The 21,598-nt window shown below is 43.2% G+C and overlaps 1 protein-coding gene and 1 long non-coding RNA gene across 3 annotated transcripts; both read left to right on the forward strand.

The window, feature by feature from the left end:
* Nucleotides 1–8,203: 8,203 nt before the first annotated feature.
* Nucleotides 8,204–14,472, forward strand: dohh (deoxyhypusine hydroxylase/monooxygenase). Of its 2 annotated transcripts, XM_014169580.3 has the most exons (6): nucleotides 8,216–8,316; nucleotides 11,658–11,817; nucleotides 12,597–12,898; nucleotides 13,017–13,093; nucleotides 13,240–13,492; nucleotides 13,727–14,472. In XM_014169580.3, the coding sequence occupies exons 3-6, from the start codon at nucleotides 12,625–12,627 to the stop codon at nucleotides 14,041–14,043; spliced, it is 921 nt and encodes a 306-aa protein (XP_014025055.1). In that variant the 5' UTR covers nucleotides 8,216–8,316; nucleotides 11,658–11,817; nucleotides 12,597–12,624; the 3' UTR covers nucleotides 14,044–14,472. The 2 variants fall into 2 exon arrangements, with proteins under 2 accessions (XP_014025054.1, XP_014025055.1); XM_014169579.3 differs by lacking the exon at nucleotides 11,658–11,817 and having other exon boundaries at nucleotides 8,204–8,316.
* A 2,444-nt stretch (nucleotides 14,473–16,916) lies between these two features.
* On the forward strand, nucleotides 16,917–21,091 carry LOC106584360 (uncharacterized). Its single transcript, XR_001323731.3, has 2 exons — nucleotides 16,917–17,130; nucleotides 20,537–21,091. It is a non-coding gene; the product is annotated as an uncharacterized LOC106584360 (long non-coding RNA).
* The last annotated feature ends 507 nt before the right edge of the window (nucleotides 21,092–21,598 follow it).

Here is a 21,598-nt window from a genome sequence, read left to right on the forward strand (position 1 = left end):
TAGTCTCTTTCTGATTGACGCTCCTGCATTTCCCGTTGTGTTGGGTCTTCCCTGGTTGGCTTCTCATGATCCCATTATTTCGTGGCAACAGAGGGTTCTCAAGGGATGGTCCAGTCAGTGTTCGGGGAGGTGTTTAGGTGTTTCCTTAGGTGCCACTACGGTGGAAAGTCCAAACCAGGTTTCCACCATGCACATTCCTCCTGAATATGCCGATTTGGCAATCGCCTTCTGTAAAAGGAAGGCGACTCAATTACCACCCCATCGACCGGGGGATTGTGTGATAAATCTCCTGGAGGGCACTGCACTTCCCAGGAGTCACGTGTATCCTCTGTCACAGGAGGAGACGGCGGCTATGGAAACATATGTCGCTGAATCTCTGGGACAGGGTTACATTCGGCCCTCCATTTCACCTGTCTCCTCGAGTTTCATTTTTGTGAAGAAAAAGGATGGTGGTTTACGCCCGTGCATTGACTATCGAGGTTTGAACCAGATCACTGTTAAATACAGTTACCCGCTACCTCTGATCGCCAGTATGACAGAGTCATTGCTCGGGGCGCGCTTCTTCACAAAATTGGACCTCAGGAACGCGTACAACCTGGTGCGTATCAAGGGAGGGGATGAGTGGAAGACGGCATTTAGCACTACTTCTGGGCACTATGAGTACCTCGTCATGCCGTATGGGTTAATGAATGCTCCATCAGTCTTCAGAGACCTGCACGGGCGTGGTGTAGTGGTGTATATAGATGATATTCTAATATACTCCACTACCCGCGCTGAGCATGTGTCTCTTGTACGAATGGTGCTTGGTCGACTGTTGGAGCATGACCTTTACGTCAAGGCGGAGAAATGTCTGTTCTTCCGACAGTCCGTCTCCTTCATGGGGTACCGTTTGTCCGCGTCAGGGGTGGAGATGGAGACTGACCGCATTTCAGCCGTGCGTAATTGGCCGACTCCAACCACGGTAAAGGAGGTGCAGCGGTTTTTAGGGTTTGCCAACTACTACCGGAGGTTTATCCGGGGTTTTGGCCAGGTGGCGGCTCCCATTACCTCCTTACTGAAGGGGGGACCGGTGCGATTGCGGTGGTCGGCTGAGGCGGACAGAGCTTTTGGTAACCTGAAGGCTCTGTTTACCACGGCTCCAGTGCTAGCGCATCCTGATCCCTCCTTAGCGTTCATAGTTGAGGTGGACGCATCCGAAGCTGGAATAGGGGCTGTGCTATCTCAGCGCTCGGGTAAACCACCAAAACTCCGCCCCTGTGCTTTCTTTTCGAAGAAGCTCAGCCCGGCGGAGCGAAACTATGATGTGGGGGATAGGGAGTTGTTAGATGTTGTCGGGGCTCTGAAAGCGTGGAGACATTGGCTCGAGGGGGCTAGACACCCTTTCCTCATTTGGACTGACCACCGAAATCTGGAGTACATACGGGCAGCGAGGAGACTGAACCCTCGCCAGGCTAGGTGGGCCATGTTTTTCACACGCTTAATTTTCACTCTTTCTTACAAGCCAGGTTCCCAGAACGTCAAGGCAGACGCACTGTCCCGGCTCCTAAAGATAATCATTACAATATGGAGGGACATTCAATAAGCACAGCACTTACACAAATGACTGATGATTGGCTGAGATAAATTGATGATAAAAATATTGTAGGAGCTGTTTTGTTAGACTTCAGTGAGGCTTTTGACATTATCGTCATAGTCTGCTGCTGGAAAAACGTATGTGTTATGGTTTTACATCCCCGCTACATTGTGGATTAAGAGTTGCCTGTCTAACATAACACAGAGGGTGTTTTTTAATGGTAGCCTCTCAAACATAATCCAGGTAGAATCAGAAATTCCCCAGGGCAGCTGTCTAGGCCCCTTACTTTTTCAATCTTTACTAATGACATGCCACAGGCTTTAAGTACAGCCAGTGTGTCTATGTACGAGGATCACTCAACACTATACACGTCAGCTACTACAGCAACTGAAATGACTGCAACACTTAACAGAGCTGCAGGTGGTTTCAGAATGGGTGACAGGAATAAGTTCATCCTAAATATTTCAAAAACTAAAAGCATTGTATTTTGGACAAATCACTCACTAAACCCTAAACCTCAATTAAATCTTGTAATAAATAATGTGGAAATTGAGCAAGGTGAGCAAGGTGACTAAACTGCGTGGAGGAACCCTGGATTGTAAGCTGTCATGGTCAAAACATATTGATACAACAGTTGATATTGATACAACATGGGGAGAAGTCTATCCATAATAAAGCGCTGCTCTACCTTCTTAACAGCACTATCAACATGGCAGATCATACAGGCTCCAGTTTTTTGTCACACCTGGACTACTGTTCAGTCGTGTGGTCAGGTGCAACAAAGAGGGACTTTGGAAAATTGCAATTGGCTCAGAACAAGTCAGCACGGCTGGCACTTGGATGTACACAGGGAGCAAACATTAATAATATGCATGTCAATCTCTTCAAAGTGGAGATGAGATTGACTTCATCACTACTTGTATTCGTGAGAGGTATTGACATGTTGAAAGCACAGAGCTGTCTGTTTCAAGACTAGCACACAGCTCAGACACCCATGCATACCCGACAAGACATGCCACCAGAGGTCTCTTCACAGTCCCCAAGTCCAGAACAGACTATGGGAGGCGCACAGTACTACATAGAGCAATGACTACATGGAACTTTACTCCACATCAGTTAACTGATGCAAGCAGTAGAATCAGATTTAAAACACATATAAAAATACACCTTATGGAACAGCGGGGACTGTGAAGCAACACAAACATAGGCACAGACACATGCATACATACAAATGATAACATACACACTATATACACGTACACACGGATTTTGTGTGGTAGATATGTGGTAGTGGAGTAGGGGCCTGAGGGCACACACTTAGTGTGTTGTGTAATCTGTAATGAATGTATTTTATTGTATAACTGCCTTAATTTTGCCGGACCCCAGGAAGAGTAGCTGTAGCCTTGGCAGTAGCTAATGGGGATCCATAATAAATACAAACACAAATACCCAGATACACACACCTACACATGGATTTTTTGTTGTAGATATGTGGTAGTAGAGTAGTGGCCTGAGGGCACACACTTAATTTGTTGTAAAATCTGTTGTGAATGTTTTGTAATGTTTTTAAAATTGTATAATTGCCTTAATTTTTCTGGACCCCAGGAAGAGTAGCTGCTGCCTTAGCTAATGAGGATCCATCATAAATACAAAAATACAAATAGACTACAGATAACTTGTGGTTGGCTGCCAAATGTATAGGTGTCCCCATAATATTTAAATTGAGGAAGTGTGATCATAATTATGGTAGACCCCTCCTATTAACAAAAATGCCTGTTGATTTGAACTGCTGGACAGTACTTGCACTTGAGAAGCGTTCATGGAGGAGAAAGGGAATTTGCCATTTCCAAAACGTTTAGCTCAGTGGGGAATCGTGGGTGCCCTGCTTTGCGATCTATTGCCTAGGTAGGACATCAATTAAATAAGCTATATTTGGCGCAATTAAGCCTAATTAAAAGGACAGATTTGACGATGTTCAACTTCAATTCACTGGCACAATGTAAAATAGCTTTGTCATTGGCTTACTCATTAATAGCCTAATTGAAAAAACTGTTGGTCACTATATCCAGCAAAAACTAGGACCATGAAAAAAGGACTAGCTGGAGCTCACCTTAGAGGTCAGTTGTGAATGCCCTCATCCGCTAGTAAACTTCATCTGATTCACTAAGATCTGCCCACTACAGTGCTATCTGGTTAGAATTTGATGTTGAGGTCCATAGCTATACTCTTGATAGTCACCACCACACACACATGTGGACACAGCTGCTTCCATTTAAAGATGTTTATATGCACTTGTGTGTGGTTCTGAAACAATACAATCATTATCCATTTGAAGATACTAAGATAAATATACACGTGCAATATAAAAATAAGTAGATGAGCAAACTGTGGCATAATATTAACACATGTATGAATGCAACAGTACAGCATCTAGACATAATTAAAGAATACACATGGCTAGAGAGAGAGAAATAGAAGGCCTAAGGCCATGGATGTTTTATGGCTATCTCCCTGGCCTGGCTGATATCTTAATTTAGGGCTACCGCACATGTGCTGGAACATTCTCGAAACTTTTAGAATCTGTAGAAGGGCACCAGCTACTACACAAGTAACACAACAGGCTATACATATTGCAGATATAAACATATTGCAGCAGTAGCATGCATATAATATAAACATTGCTAGATTAGTCACACGCAATAAACACATGTGAATAATGAATAATAATGAATAGTGATACTCAATAAACATACTTGAATAATGAAGAATAATGAATAATGATACTAGACAAAGTAGCACGCATGGGGTACAAACAAACAGTAGAGATAGCATTACCCGAGAGCTAGCAAACATTGCAACTTCTTAATTGCAAACTTATCTACACAGTTACACTGCACAATAATGTAACCATAACTCACTACTATTGCACCCCCTATTGGCAGAATAACATTCCCAACACAAACTTAGTGGCTACTAGTGCAGGAGACTGTGGACCGAGAACGGCAGAGGACTGGGGGCCAAGCACAAAGGCTGAAGTCCGGGAACCTACAGTTAAAGTCGGAAGTTTACATACACTTAGGTTGGAGTCATTAAAACTCATTTTTCAACCACTCCACAAATTTCATGTTAACAAAGTATAGTTTTGGCAAGTCGGTTAGGACATCTACTGTGTGCATGACACAAGTAATTTTTCCAACAATTGTTTACAGACAGATTATTTCACTTATAATTCACTGTATCAAAATTCCAGTGGGTCAGAAGTTTACATACACTAAGTTGACTGTGCCTTTAAACAGCTTGGAAAATTCCAGAAAATTATGTCATGGCTTTAGAAGCTTCTGATAGGCTAATTGACATAATTGGAGTCAATTGGAGGTGTAGCTATGGATGTATTTCAAGGCCTACCTTCAAACTGAGTGCCTCTTTGCTTGACATCATGGAAAAATCTAAAGAAATCAGCCAAGACCTCAGAAAAAAGTCTGGTTCATGCTTGGGAGCAATTTCCAAACGCCTGAAGGTACCACGTTCATCTGTACAAACAATTGTACACAAGTATAAACACCATGGGACCACGCAGCCGTCATACCGCTCAGGAAGGAGACGCGTTCTGTCTCCTAGAGATGAACGCACTTTGGTGCGAAAAGTGCAAATCAATCCCAGAACAACAGCAAAGGACCTTGTGAAGATGCTGGAGGAAACAGGTACAAAAGTATCTATATCCACAGTAAAACGAGTGCCATATCGACATAACCTGAAAGGCCACTCAGCAAGGAAGAAGCCACTGCTCCAAAACCGCCATAAAAAAGATTGTACTTTTTGGAGAAATGTCCTCTGGTCTGATGAAACAAAAATAGAACTGTTTGGCCATAATGACCATCGTTATGCTTGGAGGAAAAAAGGGGGAGACTTGCAAGCCGAAGAACACCATCCCAACCGTGAAGCATGGGGGTGGCAGCATCATGTTGTGGGGGTGCTTTGCTGCAGGAGGGACTGGTGCACTTCACAAAATAGATGGCATCATAAAGCAGGAAAATGATGTGGATATATTGAAGCAACGTCTCAAGACATCAGTCAGGAATTTAAAGCTTGGTCGCAAATGGGTCTTCCAAATGGACAATGACCCCAAGCATACTTCCAAAATTGTGGCAAAATGGCTTAAGGACAACAAAGTCAAGGTATTGGAGTGGCCATCACAATGCCCTGACCTCAATCCTATAGAAAATGTGTGGGCAGAACTGAAAAAGCGTGTGCGAGCAAGGAGGCCTACAAACCTGACTCAGTTACACCAGCTCTGTCAGGAGGAATGGGCCAAAATTCACCCAACTTGTTGTGGGAAGCTTGTGGAAGGCTACCCAAAACTTTTGACCCAAGTTAAACAATTTAAAGGCAATGCTACCAAATACTAATTGAGTGTATGTAAACTTCTGACCCACTGGGAATGTGATGAAAGAAATACAAGCTGAAATAAATCATTCTCTCTACTATTATTGTGACATTTCACATTCTTAAAATAAAGTGGTGATCCTAACTGAACTAAGACAGGGAATTTTTACTAGGATTAAATGTCAGGAATTGTGAAAAACTGAGTTTAAATGTATTTGGCTAAGGTGTATGTAAACATCCGACTTCAACTGTAAGTCAGAAAAGTTTTAACTTGCAACTATTGCCAGAGACTGAGGGTTGGGTATGAATGGAAACTGTGAGCCTACCGGGTGGCCATGGTAGACTGGACCTACCAAGAAGACGGGGAACTCTAGACCTACCATTGGGCAGGATACACTGGACCAACTTGAGGGACAGGACACTTTACACATGCCAGGTACACAGGAAACTGAAACTCTGACCCTACCAGGGGGAAAGGGAACTCTGACCCTACCAGGAGGGAAAGGAACTCTGACCTTACTGGGAAGGAAGGGAACTCTGACTCTGACCCTACCGTGGGGGAAGGAAACTCTGACTCTGCCCATATCCGGGAGGAAGGGGACACTTACCCTATGGTGGGGGCAGGGAACTGACCCTACTGTGGTGGCAGGGAAATTGACATCTAGGTCACAGGGGGCATCAGGGGTGCCTTCTGGTGGGTCACCCGGGGTGATGTCTGGTGGGTCCCCTGAGTAGAGGTCTGAAAGGTCTGAAGGTAGAAGGACCTTCTGGGCTGGAACTAGTACGGTGCTGGCAGGCGTGGCTGGAGAGGCCCCAAAGTCCTGGCTGCACTTGGCATCTGTAGTAGCTGCAGGCTGTGGCTCCATCCTAGGAGCAGATGAAGAATCCACCGCTGGATTGGGCTCCGGACCTGGAGTGGGAGAGACAGATGTAGACTTTGTGGTTAAAGGCTCCAGACAGTCGAACCTCGAGCAGCCGTGCTTAGTCCCTTCCTGTACTCCATGTTCACCCATGACTGCGTGTCCGCTCACAACTCTAATACCATCATTAAGTTTTCAGACAACACAACGGCTGTGTAAAGGTTTTCCTGAGATAGATCTGATTAGCAGTGGTGTAAAGTACTTAAGTTGTTTTTTGGGGGTATCTGCACTTTACTATTTATATTTTTGACAACTCTAACTCTTACTCCACTACATTACTCCTTACATTTTCCCTGACACCCAAAAGTACTCGTTACATTTTGAATGGTTAGCAGGACAGGAAAATTGTCTAATTCACACACTTATCAAGAGAACATCCCTGGACATCCATACTGCCTCTGATCTGGCAGACTCACTATACACAAATGCTTTGTTTGTGAATTTTGTCTGTGTTGAACTGTGCCCCTGGCTATCCATAAATAAAAAAAACAAGAAAATCGTGTTGTCTGGTTTGCTTAATATAATACATTTTAAATGATTTATACTTTTACTTTTGATACTTAAGTACATTTTAAACCAAATACTTTTAGACTTTTTCTCAAGTGGGATTTTACTGGATGACTTTCACTTTTACTGGAGTCATTTTCTTTTAAGGTATCTTTACTTTCACTCAAGCATGAAAATGAGATACCTTTTCTTCCACTGCTGATTAGTGGCCTATGATACGTCAGTGTGTCAGGGTTCAATGGAATGGTTGTGCTCCAGCAATTTGATAAAATAACCTTTTATTCAGTTATTTCCTTAAATGTTTTCTCCTCTGCTCAATAATACATAAAAAACAAAGTACTGCATAGATTCCTAAGCTCTCCCAGTGTTGTGTCACACCGTCTTGAACTGACCAATAAAAACGTGTTAAGAAATGGAAAAACAACTCGCTTCAATCAAAAATGTCTAACCAATTACAGTGCTGGTGTAACGCATTTCGCGGTTGATCCTCCCACTTCTGTTGACACGTACACTTTCAGACACACACTTTACTTACATTTTTTAATAAACAACAAATCAATACAAAAAGTACCTGGGGGAACACAAATGTATATATAAAGAATATACCAAGGACTTTCAGACACACACACCTATGCAGTTACCCATACTTGATACAATGCATTATTCTTCTGAGATAGACCTAGTAGATAATTAACTCTTCAATATTTTCTAATAAAATGAAAATAAAAACAATTGATTACCGATGTGAGTGATTATTATACTTTTTTACTTTACATTATATAAATTCTTCCAGTATCCAGATGGTAAACTAAACTGTACCCCGGAAGTATAACGTTGTAGTGTTTCTCGGTCACGCACAGCGACTGAGGAACTTGTCCATGTGGAAAAGATGAAGTGATGATCGTAGCGAACTGTTACAGAAAAGTAGGCGAAGTGAGTATGATTTACTGTAATTGTCAGTCCATCTTTGAGCTGTTTATGAATTCTAAGTATTTTACTAAGCAAGGTTCAGCTTGGATATGATAGGTATTATATTAGCAAGCTAGCTAGCCAGCTATGTTATCACACATCTTTACTAGTTAACGAACGTTAGGTTGCTAGTTCAAGTATGGGTAGCAGCCAGGGTTGCCATGTCTAGGCCAAAAACTGGTTAGCGGACCAAACACTTAAAAGACACACCCTATCCCCTCAGCTCTCAAATTAAGTGGACACTTCTGATGACGTCTGACGAGTATACACTTGCAGGGCGAGGAAGGAATGATTTTTAAATAGACCACCCTTGGCCGGAAATTCGTCACGCGTTCATCCCGCGATGATTGTGTTTTAGCCACAGGTTGCTTGTGGGTGCTTTATATGCGCTACAGTCAAATAGGAGTGCATGTCTACTTATTTTAAATATATAATTATTAATATACGCTTACTGTATGATAGCTAGCAAATTAATTAGCTAACTAACGTTAGCCTGCCTAGCTGGAACTTCTGAAGAAGGAACAATGTTTAATTTCTAACATTTCCAAAACATATTTACTTTTTACGAGACGTTTGTGCTGTCATGTGCATTAGTAGCACAATTTCTAACTTATTTGCATTTGTTTTTACTTACACTTGTATGTTGACTTCTCTATTGATGTTGTTTTTAAGTTTTTTTCATAGCGGATGTACAATCATGCAAATTGAAATATGGGGAGTTTCAGACCCCTGAGTGAACATAATTGTACACTTGCAAAGCCGACTAAAAACGAGGGCTAAGGGACTGGGCGAGGTTGTCTTAAAACTTCCCTGGGCTAGGTGGGACGCTTACCTAGTCAACATCCAGTGGAATGCTATAACTTCAATTTCTCAAACATATGACTATTTTACACCATTTTAAAGACAAGACTCTCGTTAATCTAACCACATTGTCTGATTTCAAAAAGGCTTTACAGCGAAAGCAAAACATTCGATTATGTCAGGAGAGTACCCTGCCAAAAATAATCACACAGCCATTTTCACAGCAAGCATATATGTCACTAAAGCCAAAACCACAGCTAAATGCAGCACTAACCTTTGATGATCTTCATCAGATGACACTCCTAGGACATTATGTTATACAATACATGCATGTTTTGTTCAATCAAGTTCATATTTATATGAAAAACCAGCTTTTTACATTAGCATGTGATGTTCAGAACTAGCATACTTCCGGTGAATTTACTAAATTACTCATGATTAACGTTCACAAAATACATAACAATTATTTGAAGAATTATAGATACAGAACTCCTTTATGCAATCGCGGTGTCAGATTTTAAAATAGCTTTTCGGCGAAAGCACATTTTGCAATATTCTGAGTACATAGCCCGGCCATCACGGCTAGCTAATTTGACACCCACCAAGTTTGGCCCTCACCAAACTCAGATTTACTATAAGAAAAATTGGATTTCCTTTGCTGTTCTTCGTCAGAATGCAGTCCCAGGACTTCTACTTCAACAACAAATGTTGTTTTGGTTCCAAATAATCCATAGTTATATCCAAATAGCTCCGTTTTGTTCGTGCGTTCAAGTCACTATCCGAAGGGTGACACGCGAGCGCATTTCGTGACAAAATGTTTTCAAAATATTCCATTACCGTACTTCGAAGCATGTCAAACGCTGTTTAAAATCAATTTTTATGCTATTTTTCTCGTAAAATAGCGATAATATTCCAACCGGGCGACGTTGTATTCAGTCAAAGGCTGAAAGAAAAAAATGGAGAATTCTCATGAATGCGCATCTCCAGTGTCACTGTTCCCAGCCTGACCACTAACAAATTATCCTGCTGTTCTTCACCCAGGTACAGGAGACACGTCATTGCACTTTCTGGCGCCTCCTGAGAGCCAATGGAAGCCTTAGAAAATGTCACGTTACAGCAGAGATGCTGTATTTTCGATAGAGATGCAACAGAAGGATAACAAATTGTCAGACAGTGCACTTCCTGTATGGAATCTTCTCAGGTTTTGGCCTGCCATATGAGTTCTCTTATACTCACAGACACCATTCAAACAGTTTTAGAAACTTTAGAGTGTTTTCTATCCAAATCGATTAATTATATGCATATTCTCGTTTCTGGGCAAGAGTAGTAACCAGTTTAAATCGGGTACGTTTTTTTATCCGGCCGTGCAAATACTGCCCCCTAGCCCCAACAGGTTAAGTGTTTGGACCGAAGCCTAAGGGTGTACCGATATGGCCATAGTCATCGTATCCGTAAATTGACAGGTGATACTCGTGATTGGAAAAAACGGAAGTGTTTTAATATGCCTAAGTACATGTTGACAAAATACCACCCAGCACATTCTCTCTGCAAAAAAATTGGTTCTTTCATGAACGTCCCCCCTCGAGCACCCCATTGGTTACTGTATGAACGCTGCAATTTGGCGTGTTCCTGCATGTGGTCATTCCTGCATCTTTAGATACAATTGAACATAGAAAAATAAAATAGAAAGGATATTTTCTCCAAAACGATTTCTGAGGGAGTGCGCACATGCGTCTATTCTGTGTTAGTGCGGTTAAAGAAACAGGTCCTCCCATATGCTTAATTTAGAGTTATTTATGCAACTTTAGTTGTGATACAAACGTTGGGTTATATGTTTTGATTTTTAATACATTCTAAGGCTGCATAATGCAACTCTAATGATGATTTAAAAAAAGTACCATTGAAAGGCATGAGCTCTGCTTTGTTTTTTTGTGTGCAGGCTACACACTTCATCAGTCTCTCGTTCACAATTTGACAAGCACTTGATAATGCATCAAATTTCCCGGTGGCATCCCCCTTTTGTAGCTGTAATGCCCCCTAAGAAAATCCATGCCTTTTGCGGCCAGTGGCCATTGTGCCCTTGGGTTGAATATTATAATAATAATAATGTACTGAAAAAAAATATGAATGCCAAAATGTTGAAGATTTTAGAGTTACAGTTCATAGAAGGGAATCAGTCAATTTAAATAAATCCATTAGGCCCTAATCTATGGATTTCACATGACTGGTCAGGGGTGCAGACATGGGTTGGCCTGGGAGGACATTTCTGTCTGTAATAAAAAACCTTTTGTGGGTAAAAACTCATTCTGATTGGCTGTGCCTGGCTCCCCAGTGGGTAGACCTGGCTCCCAAGTGGGTGTGCCTATGCCCCCCCCAGGCCTACCCATGGCTGTGCCCCTGCCCAGTTTTGTGAAATCCATAGAAAGAAAAAAGTCAATTGAAATCTCTGAACTCAGTAAAGTCTTTGAAATTGTTGCATGTGGCATTTTTGTATTTTTATTCAGTATAGATGTCACCTTGATACATACAGTCTACTACTCAATGGCGAGGGCATGATAGGCAACAACACTGGGACACAGTGCCCTTCGCTCCCACTTGACAAGACTGTCCGGCAACGCCGTGGGAAATAGCTACCGAGTAGCCAATATCAGGGTGACAGTCACAGTAAGCACATGCATACATTTTTTTTACATTTTACATTTTAGTCATTTAGCAGACGCTCTTATCCAGAGCGACTTACAGTAGTGAATGCATACATTTCATACATTTTTTTTTTTTTGCTGGCCCCCCGTGGGAATCGAACCCACAACCCTGGCGTTGCAAACACCATGCTCTACCAACTGAGCTACAGGGAAGGCATCACATCACATGAAGCAACAGTATACCCATCATCAATACTTTGAATCAAAAACCAACAATCATCAGTTTTTTTCTAACTGAATATGTACAGTTATTTGTGTAAAACTAACAGTGAAAAATTACTCAGACTCATCCTCTAGCTGAAAAACAGAAGTCCAAACTCTTGTGGTATTGTAGCTCAATGTACGGCAGTGCCTGGTAAGAAACGGAAGAAAAACGCTCAACCTTTCCACATGCCCACTACTTTCCCTTCGACACACCCACTCCTTTCCACACGCCCACACTCCAGTCGCCATATTGGATTGCAGCTACCCCTTTCTCTGCTAGTTTTGTAACTGTGATGCTAACAAGGCTGCTAGCCTGAGACTAGCTCTCGAGAACCCAATGGTATGGAATTGGAGTCATGATAATGGTAAGCCTGAGACTCCTAGCTGATGTGAACCAACAACGCAGCTGTCTAGCCTTGTAAGGAAAATATTTTATGAATTGGATTCAGTGTTTATTACCAAATATGTCCATTAGCTAGCTAGCTACATATTCAGTTCATTCACATCCTCACTATCTGTTCTTCTCTCCCTTTTCAGATCTAGTAGCTACACCATTATACTCAGCATGGCAAGTGAGCAGGAGGTAGCAGCAGTCGGCAGGATTCTGGTCAACCCAAAGCAGGACCTGACAACACGGTTCAGAGCTCTCTTCACCCTGCGTAACCTGGGCGGACCAGAGGCCATCGAATGGATCAGTCAGGCTTTTGTTGATGACTCTGCTCTGTTGAAACATGAGCTGGCATACTGCCTGGGCCAAATGCAGGATGAGAGGGCCATACCCACGCTAGAGACTGTTCTAAAAGACACAACACAGGAGCCTATGGTCAGGCATGAAGCAGGTCAGTATGCCAGCTCATTAGAGTCCACTCTCGTTCATGCATACCTTATTGATAAACATGTTCACAGATAATGATGATAATGGTGCTTATCTAAACAGTTAACTATTTTTTTATTTAGGGGAAGCATTAGGAGCTATTGGGAACCTCAAGGTCCTTGACTTACTGAAAGAGTACTCAGAGGACCCAGTCATTGAGGTATGGTAAAACGAGACATATTGGAGGGAAATAGAAGTAGCGTAGAGAATATGTGGAAATGAAACATTACACAGCAGTTACAGTCATATTCACTATGACCAGTACAGTGCCTGTATAGTGGTTATGACATGACTGTCCTCCACCAGGTGGCAGAGACGTGCCAGTTGGCTGTTAGGCGGCTGGAGTGGCTGATATCTGGTGGGGACCAGAAAGGAGAGGAGGTCACCGATGGAAACCCCTACTGTTCTGTGGACCCTGCTCCCCCAGCCCAGAGGAAGACTGTCCCTGAGCTGAGGACACAGCTCCTGGATGAGAGCCTGCCGCTGTTTGAGCGCTACAGGGCCATGTTCGCCCTCCGCAACCTGGGCACCGAGGAGGCTGTCCTGGCTCTAGGAGATGGTGAGAGACTGGCAGTCATTCTTAAACTATGCGGTATATGGCAGTTGGCAATAAAGGATCAAATTAGTAACATGCAGAGGGGCTTATTTTCAGCCAAACGTGCAACCAGCCATGTAATTGTTATTTGCATAAGCAAATTTTCTTGTCCTGAATCATCGTCATTGCATAACCCTCCACTATCAGCGTCCTCCGAACACCAACACTCACTCAACCCTTCGTTGTCCTGCCACCCAGGTCTTCAGTGTAGCAGTGCCTTGTTCCGCCATGAGATTGGCTACGTCCTGGGTCAGATCCAGCACCCAGCCAGCATCCCCCAGCTGCAGGCAGCCCTGGAGCTGGACGGGGAGAACGCCATGGTGAGACACGAGTGTGCCGAGGCCCTCGGATCCATCGGCAAGGAGGAGTGTATGAAGATCCTGGAGCGCTACAGGAAAGACACAGAGCGCGTGGTGAAGGAGAGCTGTGAGGTAGCCCTGGACATGCTGGAGTATGAGAACGGCACACAGTTCCAGTACGCTGACGGACTACTACGACTGCAGGGGGAGCAGTAAGCATGGACACCAGGAGAACTGCTATACAGCACTAGAAGAGCTTTCTACAGAGGTCATAAATCATGATCACTGATACCCATTTTCACTTATTAAAACTATCTGACTCTCACCTGTCATTATTAGCCTTTATGAGACAAGGCAGTGTAATAATTGTATTACAGTACATCTGAAGCCATGTTGTGGTTCATTTATTTGTTTTCATGTAATCTATATGATTAAATGGTCAAGGGTTCAATACTCCCCCCCCCCCCCCCCCCCCCCCCCCAAGCTCAGTGAACCATTCACATGTATTTTGTATTCCGAGTGATCTGATCATAAGCGTCTGAAAACAGGAATCCTGATTGTCAAAGATTGTTAATCCACTTTTCTGCTGTGTCATATTCGCATAGATTTTTATCTTGTCGAAAATAAAGGTTTAAATAACAATGATTCTGTATTGTCTCAATGCTCACTTAGCGTTATCATGGTAGTAGTACGTAGGCTTTCTGTAAGCTTGCCTGTATTCTATTCCACTCAGATGTGGGCTCATGATGGCTCAGGGAGGTGTTTGATCAAGATGGCTAATCCACGCAGTCTCCGCCATCAGAGAAATGAGTAATAGGGTTATATCAAATTCTAAATACTCTACAAGGTCTTTTTAGCTTTCTCATCCCCACTGAAACACATTGCTAACCTCTGTCTTAACAAATTACAAAATCATTTTCACATATGCCATTTAGCAGATGCTTTTATCCAAGACAACTTAGTCATGCGTGAATACATTTTTATGTATGGGTGGCCCCAGCGGGAATTGAACTCACGGCCCTAGGCGTTGCAAGCACCATACTCTACCGCAGAGGTAGGCAACACTTTTCCTCGAGTTCCACAGATACTGCAGGAGTTTGATCCAACTAGGCACCATACCTGACCAACTGAGCTAATTGAGCAGTTCCGTGATAAATTCAACACACCTGGTCTTCTAGTTTTGTTAAATCAAAAACATGAAGTCTAGGGCAGGGTTGCCTAGCCATGCTCTACCCGCTAATGTATGGCGCTTGCAACGCCAAGGGTCCTGGGATACATTCCTGCTAGAGTCTACCGACTGAGCTAAAATAGGACCACATAACAGTACAAACAGACCCCTTTTTGTAACCCTGATCAGGGGAACACTTTGTAAGTGTGGTGTGATGTGTTTACATCTTCAGTTGTGAGCTCTGCAGAGAGTGGGGACAGAAAGGCACCTGTCAGCTCTGTGGAGGGATAGAGAATTAGCAGCATGCTGAGAGGGAGGGCGACAGCTATAGTAAATGGGGTTGAAGGACCCACTAAACTTATCTTAACACAGAGCCGTGGAGACAGTACCTAGCCTTCCCTCAACCTGCCAACAACTCCGTCACAATGATGCACCCCATCATGATCGGCATCGTTGTCGTCAACACCTCCATCACCGTCATCTACTGGATCTTCATCCTCACAGAGGCCTTCCATAGGAAGATAGATGAAGAGGACAAACCTAAGGATAACCCTGCCTAAATGACTAACCTTACAGAGTTGTCCTACTCAGAGTAGATAGCTTTTAGTGCTTCTGTGTGTCCTGTTTTGTCTGGTGGAACTGCTCAGTCCACAGCTTCAGCACAGTGCTCCTGCCATTGGAGCACAGTTTTACACACGGGTAGTGCATCTCTTTGAAACTGATCAATAAATATATTTCTGTATATGATTAGCTGTATTTATAACATAAGTTATTTTACAAAGGGTTTTCTGACTCACGTTCATACAGGAAATGCTATGACCTTGTCTTGACTCTGTGGCATTACAGTATTGAAGCTTATCTCCAGATTGGGAAGAGATTAAATCATACACACATTGCTGAGTTAAAAAAAATCAGATATCTTGTGTGCAGATTCCAGGTTTTAGCAGATTGAACTCTCTCCTGAACCCTCCCTTTGTTCTGCTTGATGTGTCATCTTATGGACACCAGCCGATTCCTTACTACTGCTCACATAAGGAGAGGAAAATACATCAAATGCAGCCTTAGATCAGGGAAATGAATGGACTGAAGGGCAAACTCAACCAAAGGATTCTTTGTTTGCAGCTCAACCCAGCAAGGTATTTTGCTATCTCTTTTCCTCATTCTAGTGTCAACATTTGTGATTTGTTTACTGGTTGCTACATTTGTGTACTCAACATAGCCTGTTGATTATATGTATGATGCAGGAAAGTACTTTTGTGTTCATTACACATCATTCAATATGTTTTAAATGATTTCTAATTGTACCCTTTATACTCTGGCAATTATATGATCTGGTAATCAGTAACTGAATGTGTGGCCTATATATATGGAGGAGGTCCTACCAAATTGATATCTATCTTTTTTGACACATCTAAAAGACTTTCCAATTTAATCATGATTTGGCAGAAACCAGGATTATTATCTATCATACTTCTATGGACAAAGAAGAGTTGTCACCATAAATGATCTGTCAGAGAGAAAGGATGTCATCGACTACTCATGCACAGGAGGCTGCTGAGGGGAGGACAACTCATAATAATGGCCGGTTCAGAGTGAATGGAATGGCATCAAACATATGGAAACCATGTGTTAGATGAATTCGATACCATTCCACCTATCCCGCTCCAGCCAATACCACAAGCCTGTCTTCCTCAATTAAGGTGCCAACAACCTCCTGTGTACTCATGGTCATACTCATTCACTCGTGCTGTCCTGCGTCATCCACAACCATCATCCTAGTCTGACAGGGAACACCCTTGAGGATTAATTAGATCTAGGTGTTGAAGGTTATGATGGACACAGAGACTTATATAGAGTTAGACACAGAGGAGGGACTCTTGAACCTTCAGTCCAGTTTCACTCAAAGCTCAGGAGCAGTAGAGCTACTTACCTGCTGCTGACTAGAGGGGCTCCAGTCCTCCCTGTCAGGCCAGCCTCATACTGCAGAGACAGACAGCATGGTTCACCCCATCATGGTTGGCATTGTCACTGCCAACACCTCCCTAGCTATCATCCTCTGGAACTTCCTATTGTCTCAAGTTTTCTGCAGGAAGATCAAGGATGCACCCAACCCTGAGGAGGTCGTCCCAGTCTGAGTGAGCAATCTCTTCCATGACTAGACTAGAGAAATAAGGCTTTGGGTTAATTTCTACGCTTTGCTTGTGCTTCTGTTGTGAGTGTTCTGCTTTTCCACTGGGAGAGTGGCTCATGTAGTACTCTAGGCAGTGCTGATACAGCTGCTCCATCTCATCTGTTTGAGATCATTCTTTCTGCACTTTGGTTGCATGAGCAAACTTCAAAGGGGTTTTTACATGTACTTAGACACCTCCACATTTCATCTTACAGTAACTGTCTCATTCCTGTGTCTGTTTCTTCATTCCTTCATTCCATCTCTCCCACCTCATTGAGACACATCTGGAGGGGAGTTGGTCTCTGGAAAGACAGGACAGTGTCACACAATGATATTTCTGGACAAAGGAGGAATGCACAACTGAATGGTGGGATGGGCTGGAGCAGGAATGAAAAAGTTGAGCTGATTAATAGCACTTTAAGCCTCTTTGTCCGTAACTGAAGTCAGAACAAATCCTTTCCTTCAAACTGAAAATCCAGTCTGATTGAAGTTCAACATCACAAATAGCAACATATTCTCTGAAAATCAGACAATTGTCAGATCACCCCCATGTCTGTTCCTTACCCCTTAAATCACAACAGACTTCAGGGAAGTTTATTAGGGGAATGAAGTTGTCCTTCACAACAGATGTACTGTATTTTGGGAGTTTTTGCCTTCAAAAGGATACTGCTAACTCCCTTATTCTATCTTGTCTTATCAGCCATAAGGCTCGCTTAATATGAAGAATATACCGGGCATGAGCCGCACAGACGGTTTGGTTCACTGTTCTTTTCTTTGTAAAAGAGTCTTTCCTCCAGAATCATTCCATCATGGTGTTTTTAACCAACAAGGTCAATTCGTTCTCATATACCCTTAATCAACTTTCCCTTTCTACTAATTCAATTTGTGGATGGATTCCCCACAGACCGGAACGCTATGGCTAACTGTACCATGGAGCCTCCAGGGGCCCAGATCCAGCCTACTGCTGAGTGGGGAGAGGTGTGGAACCGCCCCAGGACATATAACCCAAGGCAGCTTCTACAGGCCATGGAGAAGGAGGATGATCTCTACTTTGTTGACTATGTCCCCTCCTCCCGTGATGCCTTCCACATGCCTCCTCATGTGCTCTATGTCATAATGGGAGTGATAGTGGTAGTAGTGGCCTGCTACGGCATCCTAGGACACCTGATCAATGATCTGTACCATGACCTGGCAGGTAAAGTGGGGTGATCACATGTCAAAAGACGCATCCCTGGTCATCGAGAATGTCACCATAGATCTTAGGGTGGCAGGTAGCCTAGCGGTTAGAGCGTTGGGCCCGTAACGCAAAGGTCACTGTTTTAATTGCCTGAGCCGGTAAGGTGAAAAATCTGTCGATGTGCTCTTGAGCAAGGCACTTAACACTAATTTGCTCCAGGGGTGATGTACTACTATGGCTGACCCTGTGAATCAGCACATTTCACTGCACCTATCTGGTGTACGTGACAATAAAACATATTTATTTTTATTGTGGTGATTTCCATCATTTTGTGTGTTCTTGCTAATCATGTTCAAATGATCTTGACGGATGTCAGACCTCTGTGGTATTCTGCATGCTGTTAATCATGAGAGTACGTGAGGGTTGCCATCTATGAGTATGAGCCTTAGGTTGTAGAGCTTGATAGTCATTGTTAGAACCAAATGTTTTTAGAATCCCCTTTATTACATGACACTGCCACGTGCCCCCAAATCACAAACATCTGTTCGCTGACCCAGATAGTAGACAGACAGACATCTTTGGTAAGACTAATCAGATTAGTGTCCTTTCACTGTGGCACCCATTGATACTGATCAGCTTTGACCTTCACACCTCGTAGCCTCAATTAGAAGCCATGGAACATGCATGTCAGCTGGATCTGTGGATTAAGAGGGCTAGTTAAGGCTACTTCACAGTCAAAACAAACACATACAGTACATTTGGAAAGTATTCAGACCCATTGACGTTTCCACATTTTGTTACATTACTGCCTTATTCTAAAATGGATTAAATTGTTTTTTCCCCTCATCAATCTACACACAATACCACATTTACATAAGTATTCAGTCCTTTTACCCAGTACTTTGTTGAAGCGCCTTTGGCAGCGATTACAGCCTTGAGTCTTCTTTGGTATGACGCTGCAAGCTTGGCACACCTGTTTTTGGGGAGTTTCTCCCATTCTTCTCTGCAGATCCTCTCAAGCTCTGTCAGGTTGGATGGGGAGCATCGCTACACAGCTATTTTCAGGTCTCTCCAGAGATGTTCGATTGGGTTCAAGTCCGGGCTCTGGCTGGGCCACTCAAGGACATTCAGAGATTTGTCCAGAAGCCACTCCTGCATTGTCTTGGCTGTGTGCTTAGGGTCATTGTCCTGTTGGAAGGTGAACCTTCACCCCAGTCTGAGGTCCTGAGCGCTATGTACTTTGCTTCGTTCATCTTTCCCTCGATCCCGACTAGTCTCCCAGTCCCTGCCGCTGAAAAACATCCCCACAGGTTGATACTGCCTCCACCAAGCTACACTGTAGGGATGGTGCCAGGTTTCCTCCAGATGGGATGCTTGGCGTTCAGGCCAAAGAGTTCAATCTTGTTTCTCATGGTCTGAGAGTACTTTAGGTGCCTTTTGGCAGACTCCAAGCGGGCTGTCATGTACCTTTTACTGAGGAGTGGCTTTCGTCTGGCCATAAAGGCCTGATTGGTGGAGTGCTGCAGAGATGGTTGTCCTTCTGGAAGGTCCTCCCATCTTCACAGAGGTCCTCTGGAGCTCTGTCAAAGTGACCATTGGTTCTTCTCCCCAGAATGCTCAGTTTGACCAGGCGGTCAGCTATTAGGAAGAATCTTGGTGTTTCCAATCTTCTTCTATTGGGGACCTTCAATGCTGCAGAAATGTTTCGGTACTCTTCCCCAGATCTGTGCCTCGACACAATCCTGTCTCAGAGCTCTACGGATAATTACTTCGACCTCATGTCTTGGTTTTTGCTCTGAAATGCGCTGTCAACTGTGGGACCTTATATAGATAAGTGTGTGCCTTTCCAAATCATGTCCAGTCAATTGAATTTACCACAGGTGGACTTCAATCAAGGATGATCAATGGAAACAGGGTGCACCTGAGCTAAATTTCAAGTCTCATAGCAAAAGGTCTGAATACTTATGTAAATAAGGTATTTCAGTTTTTGCTTTGTCATTATAGGAAGATTGATGAGGGAAAACATTTATTGAATCCATTTTAGAATAAGGCTGTAATGTAACAAAATGTGGAAAAAGTCAAGGGGTCTGAATACTTTTCGTAGAGGTGTCGAAATGAGCTTGACCTTATATTTCTATACAGTATGAGGAATGTGTACATGCCAAACACTAAAGCTGTCATTTTGTGCACATAGACTGGATCCTAGGCCCAGACCCAGATGAAGAGGAAGGTGCGTGTGAGCCTACAGGAGTGGAGAAGGAGGAGAGGTGGAAGACTGCCGTCGAGGCGAAGAGGTGGATGACCATGAAAATAGAAGAGGAGAGGAAGGGGGTCCTTCCATTAGTCAAGTCTCCCAGCATGTAAAAAAACAAAGACTCAACTTTCCTCTCCAGAAAACAGACTCACATCTCTATTAGGCTAAATGTTATTCTGACCCCAATTGACTAAGTTCCCTTGATAGCAATACACCGTCCAGTCTATTCTGCTCTCCGCTCTGTCCTCAATTCCTCCCAGGTTGGCTCCCAAGCAACCAAATCCCATTTCTGTTACTTCTAAACCAATCCTGTTTTGATACAAATTAAGTGAAACTGCAACCCAATCTATTTACACAATGTAATTTTAGCATCAGAGGCATAGTATAAACTAAGTTACTGTATATACAAACAATGTTACTGTTTTATCATTTTCTGTACTGTATAAGATAACAAATGTAGACAATTTGAACAATTAAATGGTGCAGAAACATTCATTTGTGGCAGTGCTCCCTGAAAGGTTCCCTTTCCTTTTGACCCTGTAGAAATAACAGTTGGATCTTTACTATAAGATGTCAGCTCACATTAATATCATGGGACTGAGCAGTACCTGGACAACACACACACAACACTCATCACTTTTGCTAGTGTTGAGCTATATGTGCTGCTGTAACGCTGTAGACGTAAATACATCTGTTTGCTTGTGGCTAAGGTGGCCAAAGAGGATGACCCTTGTTCCAATAAAGGAAAGACTGGACCTGTCTGTCTGTCTGTCTGTCTGTCTGTCTGTCTGTCTGTCTGTCTGTCTGTCTGTCTGTCTGTCTGTCTGTCTGTCTGTCTGTCTGTCTGTCTGTCTGTCTGTCTGTCTGTCTGTCTGTCTGTCTGTCTGTCTGTCTGTCTGTCTGTCTGAATGTGTATATCTGTTTCTTTATCGCCTTATCCCGATCCTTCATTATCATGTGGGGTTAAGCTAAACCAGTCTTACTAAGAGACAGGGCAGGGGG

This window comes from Salmo salar, chromosome 23 (genome assembly GCF_965601325.2).
Source record: "Salmo salar chromosome 23, fSalSal1, whole genome shotgun sequence".
NCBI classification, from domain to species: Eukaryota; Metazoa; Chordata; class Actinopteri; order Salmoniformes; family Salmonidae; genus Salmo; species Salmo salar.